General features: G+C 39.0%; 1 protein-coding gene across 1 annotated transcript in view; it reads right to left on the minus strand.

The window, feature by feature from the left end:
• The window catches only part of DYTN (dystrotelin), a 48,376-nt gene extending 42,923 nt beyond the window's left edge, over window positions 1–5,453 (minus strand). The window contains exons 1-3 of the mRNA XM_037523922.2: window positions 5,401–5,453; window positions 3,912–4,023; window positions 2,539–2,594 (exon numbers count right to left, since the gene is read on the minus strand). Of these exons, the coding sequence (XP_037379819.1) occupies window positions 2,539–2,594; window positions 3,912–3,946 (91 nt within the window). The 5' untranslated portion in view covers window positions 3,947–4,023; window positions 5,401–5,453. The remainder of the gene's footprint in view (window positions 1–2,538; window positions 2,595–3,911; window positions 4,024–5,400) is intronic.
• Between the last annotated feature and the right edge of the window lie 931 nt (window positions 5,454–6,384).

The following is a 6,384-nucleotide window of genomic DNA, read 5'->3' on the forward strand; positions in this document are numbered from 1 at the left end:
GAAAATAATGTCTCTTGGGGCCTCCCCGGTGGCGCAGCGGTTGAGCACTGGGTTGCGAAGCTGCCCGCAGCCTCTGCAACGCCGGTTCAATCCCCGGCTGCTCCCCGGCCACCGGAGGAGGGTCCCACATGGCGCACAGACCTCTCCTGCCGCCCGCTGCTCCCCTCAGCAGTGTACTTCGGTCCTTCTGCCTGCTCTGCTCCCTGCTCTGGCTCTGGTGAATTCTCTCACCCTCCCACGCTTCTGACTGTACCCAGTGCTTGTATAAATAAATAAATAAATCTTAAAAAAATAAAAAAGAAAAGAATGTCTCTTGCCTTTGAGCATGTGGGGGAAAGTCCTGGCTACTATTTTTTTTTAAAAGATTTATTTATTTATGCATACAAGAACTGGGGTATGGGCCAGAGGTGTGGGGGTGAGAGGATTCAGCAAAGACAGAGTGGGGAACAGAACAGGCAGATCTACTGAAATACACTGCTGAGGGGAGCAGTGGGCGAGACAGGAGAGGTCTGCTGTGCCATGTGGGTTAGCTCCCTGGCCAGGGATTAAACTCACGTTGCAGTGGCTGCTGATAGCTTCATAGTGCTGAGACTAAACCCCTGCACCACCAGGGAGGCCCCTGGCTACTATTGAGAGTAAAGGACTGAACTACTGAAGGGATGACATGCTGACCCCAGTCAGATCCATCCTGGAAGAGTTAGAAAGCCAGAGGCCCTCCCTGAACCCATATTGATTCAATAACCAAACTTTGATCACGAGTTGAAAACACTACTTCAAGTGAAGTTGGGCCACGCCTGAAAGCATCATTGAACAGGAGATCTTATTAGAGAATCTTTCATATCTCTTTTTTTGAACAGGTGCTACCATACCAATAATCTACAATTTGCTTTAAGTCTTTCAGTACTTGGTATTTCCTTCTGTTTTAAAAATGCTTCATTTTAAGACAAGAATCCAATGTTCGTGTGCGGCAGATGAATCCAATGTTAACCACTCTGCTCTATCTGGAGGAGGAAGACAAATTCAGAGTAGGCATAATAGTCTGGAAATAATTTGCAAAAGTATAATGCCCACAGTTTTTTTTTTCTTCTGGAAAGTGGCCAGTTTCTGTGCCCTGGTTCGCCTCAGATGCACCAAATGAATACAGAGAATCAGCAAATTAGGGACTCTGCAGGTTCCCAGATGCTATTCTTGGTGGAAGAGTGATTCTGTAGCTACTCTACCATCTGGCCCATCGCACTCCTGTCAAATTATGTTTTGCAGCGTCATCTGATGAAGTTATGCAGCATAACACAGCAAGCTGTGATCAAGTACAATGTGGGAAATGAATGAGTATCCCAGGTGATCACCTCTAGCTCTGCTTCCCCCAGGCTTCGGCTGTTTCTCTTTTTACCCCTGCTGGTAAGAGAAAACTCAAGAAAGGGAGAAATTGCTGCTGAATATATCAAGCCCAAAGCAACAAACACTGTAATCTTAGATGCTTAAAGAAAACAAAACAAGTGACATATGATCTTGTTCAGGGAAGCAATCTGATAGGGAAACTTCTCCTGCTTCAAACAATTCTTATTTTTGCTTAGCCAAATCAATAGGTGATATTTTCTATGGACACTAAGATGAATGTAATAGAATCTTTCAGCAATTCGTTATCTAGTTTAATAATAAAGTATGGTCTCAGGTGAGAAGCATCCACATCGCTTAGGAACTTATTAGAAATGCATCTTCTCAGACCCCACCCTAGACAACTGAGTTACAGACCCGGGGGGTAAGGCCCAGCAATCAAACAATGTCCAGGGATTCAGATTCTGATGTACACATAATTGAAGAAATGCTGCTTTGGGGAGAGAAAAGTGAGCTTTGAGTGAATTATCTACTGCTTTTTGTTAAGTTTATTGAAATAAGGGCCCAGATCTGGGAAACCAAAAGATAATTTGAATCTTTCATAATGCTGTTATAGATAAATAACTTGAGATGTTACAGGATTTTATATAAAACAAGCAAAGTTAATAATCTAAATTTTAGTTAAGGGAGTAAGGCTACAAGGAGATCCAGCAATTAAAATATCACAGGCCAGTCTGGGAACCATGTTGGTGCTGAGGGAAAAGGGAATTAGTATCCCCATAACCATTTATCAAATATTCATATAGTGACAGCTGTGAGACTTTCGCCAGGTTTGGGCCTACAGAGTACAGTGAATTTAACCCTGACATTAAAATAGCTATAATGATATTATTTTAATAGTAAACTATGAAAATCTTTAAGAATACGCTAAGCCACTTTTTTGGGCAATTTCAAATGCAGTCATATTGAGATCAAGTCTTTCTAAAATTATTTTCAGTGTTTTGGAGTCAACGGACCAAATATTCTTTAATAAATTATGAGTTTTTCTTGAGAAAAGACTTTTCAGTCATGCAATAATTTCTTTTATAGTCAGGAATTTGCCAAATGTCTACTCTAGTGCAATTCAGAAGTCTGAAAATAGAACATCTGTGCCTAATTTTTTTGTTTACAAATTCTGTTCAGAAACTTGACAATAATACTCACCTTGTTTATCTGGGTCCATTTTGCAAACTCCTTGGATGGCAAGTGAGTACCTGTAACTGGAAATAAACTGTATTTTCAGCATAAGATTTGGCAGTGTGGGGAAACAAAATAATAAGTAAACACTCATTCCACCTGAGGAACAAGGAATGTGAGGTGTTCAGGAAGACGTGAAGTCTCATGGGAGGATAAAAAGGAAGAATAGAGTCTTCTAATACTGTCCCACCCTTCTAGGAATTTAAGGTTGCATCATGGAAACTGAAAACAATTAACTAATACCATTAATACTTTGCATCTTTACAACATTATAAGTTTAAGAATGAACTGGATTCTCACCTCAAGAAAATGTAAATTTACTGAAATTTTAAAGGATAAAATTTGAAGTTTTCAATGCTTCTATTCCTATCATTATGCTAAACAATTTTATATATTAAACTTCTGATAAATACTATCATTTTGAACACCTTATCTCTCTCATTCTCTCTCACACATTAATTTCAGTTAATATTTAATTTTAAAACCATAATCAGCTACCTGTTTTATGTTGCAATTATTGTCCAAACCCTCTTTACCTATATGTACATATATTTCCATATATATATTCTTTCTAGTTATACACACACACATACATACTCAATAAAAAGAATGGGTTATACTATAAGACAACCTGACACATTTTTCTCAGAAAGACATTTCTTAACATGAACAATTGAAAATTGTTTTGAAAAAGTTATAAAATAATTAAATTTAAATTAAAGAAGGTACATATGATAACATTTCACAAAGAAACTAAAGTGAGCACTGATTACACAAGTTCTTCAAAAATGTAGTAATAATGATGATAATCCCAGACTCACCAAAAACTAGGAAGTTTCCAAAAATATTCAAAGTAAGATTTGTTTTGTACAAGGAAAATGAGGTCAGAAATCTTCTCGGTGTACAAATGCTCCCTCGAGCTCTTCCTGAAGCCCCCTTAGAAGGGGCTTCAGGAACACCTTAGAAGGGTGAAGGGCTCCCCCACCCTCCACGCCAGGCCAGCAGTGCAGCTGGAGAGACAATCCACCCCAGGTCCTTACTTTTCTTAGTTTCCTTGGAGAGGCAGTTTAGTCAAATACTCTGTTTCTTAGCAGCTTTGGAAGAGGGAAACATTGAGTAAGAAAGCTCCAGATGTGTACTTCTGTGGTGATGTGAGGTCTTGTTCTGACTGCTGGGCAAAAACATGCGAAACAGTGATATTTGAGCCTCCACTGGTTTTAAGGGCCTTCAGAAGTGCATTCATTAATAATAAAGATCTTGAATAATTGAAGGCCTCTCCTACATCTCTATTTCAAAGGGCTAGTTTCATATTAATTTCTTGTTCAAAAAGGCAAACGAACCTTTTCCTGGGTGATATGGACTGTAGGGTTGCCATAGGGATTAGGAAACAGTAAGAGGGGCTCCATGTTCCAGGTAACAGCCACCTTGCTGACCATCCCAGGTAAGAGTGACCTAGGAATGGAATAAATTCATTCGATTAATTTTTTAAACATTCATATATGTTTAAAAACTACATGTTTTTAAAAGGGCATCAAATATAATGCAAGTTTTCAAAAGTATAATAATAACATGCTAGGTGCACATTCCTTAAGTTTTAAGTATGCTATGAAAACATCTTTATTTTTTAAGAAATTCAGATTAAAAACAAATGTGTTCTAGGTGATATGGTGGTGGGATATTTATAGGGACAACACCTGAGGGGAGAAATCAAATACTGTACAAAAATGAAGAACAATGTAGAAAATGACAAAATTAATTTTTAAAAAAGCGCAAAACATTAAAAAAAAAACCAAAAACAGAGCTTCCATATAGCACAAGGAGGATTTTCAGCAAATTTCTCAAAAATAAGCTATTTTTTATGACAAAGAAACCCCAAACCTGTTCTAGTCCTAATAGGATTTTTTTTTTTGAAAAAGAAAAATGACACATAAGACAAATGCATTAGAACTTGACCACTAATGTCTTCGGGGCTGCTGAGGAGATAGGGAGTCAATTTTAAACTGTCTTTCAAAAGGATTAGGAGCCCACGCACAGACCTTGTATTCCTCGAGCTGTACCTGAGAGCCAGGATGTCTGGGAACCCAAGGTCCAACTAAAGCACTAAAGACAATTATGATAATTGGTCACTAAATTCAGTCCAGAATGTCCCACAATAAAAATCAGTTCTGAAAGAAGTATGATATCCAAGGTTAGCCAATTTATTCCTTTGTTTTTGAAAATATTATTATCACACTGTTGGGCCATTTAAAAGCTGAAAGTTGACATTAGAAAAAATGAAAATTGATTACTAAGGGGGCAAGAATGGGATCAAGTGGAGAGGGAAACAATCTGTCATTCATTTTTCTCATATAAATTATATTGATTTTCTGGGAACTGATAAAACCATGCAGGAAGAGAATAAGTCTGTCTTACATGAAATCTGCATCTGAGTGCAGCAGGATCAAAGTTGCAATCATATTTAGAGGTTTTATAGCCCATTATATCTCCATCAAGACATGTCATAGTATTTGAGTATTGGCCATAGAGAGAGGTCTGAATACATAGAGAGAGGTCCTGGATGCAGCCATGTTGCGATCTGAGCACGACTCTGGCACTAATTAATTACGTGCACCAAGAATCTGTTTCCTCCCCTTCTGCCCCCAGCAAAGTCCAAAGTTCCAGTCAAAATGACATAATTAAATAGACAAATGTTTAAGTACATAAGAGTGAGCTAGGGCACACTGGAAAGTAATTTAAGTAAATGGGCAATTGATAGACCTGTGCTCTCAGCCTGGCTGGTTTTGGAAAGATTAAGATAAAAGATCTGAGAACTGTTTTGGTTTCACTTACTTGTGTTAACTGGAAGTTTTTAGTTACTGTTGCACCTCTTGATTGAAGCTCAGACAGACTTAGTCACGTAAGAAGTTCTTTTCTCTCACAGAATGTTTTGGGATACAAATCAAAACCAGTTATCACAATTTTACAATTTCATAGATAGCCGATGAGTTCTATTGTGAGTACAGCAGTCGTTTCCATAGCTGTGATGGATAATTGACAGTCTTTACCTTCTGAAGCAGAGCAGCCCACCCCTGGAAACTGGTAGGAAGAGGGTTCAGTCTTTCTACACAATCACAACTTTCAGGCATGGAGCTCCTAAAACCCTTGGACTTTTTTATTAGAAAGATAAAGATGTCTTTTGTTATGTTAATGCTGCGCCCTTTGGAAGCACCTAGACCGGAGACTGGTTGCCAGGGGAACCAATCTTGTGATAAGAAGTTTGGGACTTTCAGTCCTACATCCTGACCTCAGGCGAGAGGGGAGGAGTGGAGGTTGAATCTGTCACCAAGGGCTTGTGCAATGAAGCTTCCTTAAAACTCCCAAAGAACAAGGCTCAAAGGATTTACAGGTTGGTAAATATGGGGAGTGTGGGAGAGGGTGGTGCCAGAAAGGCCAAGAAAGCTCCTTCCCTACCCCATACCTTGCCTTATACATCTTTTCCTTCTGGTCATGTCTGAGTTATATCCTTTTGAAATACACTGGTCATCTAGTAAGGAAAAGGTGTCTTTGTGTGATCAACTCTAGCAAATAACTGAATGCAGGAGTGGGGAGTTGGAATTTTTGATCTATAGGGGGTCACCCAGAAGTACTTGATGTACAGTGGACTCAGAAGTGGGGTGAGTCGGGCACTCTAGTGGCTGAATCTTTAACCTATGGGATCTGGCATGATTGCTAGGTAAGTAGTGTCAGATTTGAGTTGCAGAACACTCAACTGGTGTTGGATAATTGCTTTGTTGTAAGGGAAAAATCCATACATTGGAATTAGGTGACAAATTA

The sequence above is a fragment of the Talpa occidentalis genome, unplaced genomic scaffold (genome assembly GCF_014898055.3).
Source record: "Talpa occidentalis isolate TD23 unplaced genomic scaffold, MPIMG_talOcc4v2.1 talOcc4.3, whole genome shotgun sequence".
Classification (NCBI taxonomy): Eukaryota; Metazoa; Chordata; class Mammalia; order Eulipotyphla; family Talpidae; genus Talpa; species Talpa occidentalis.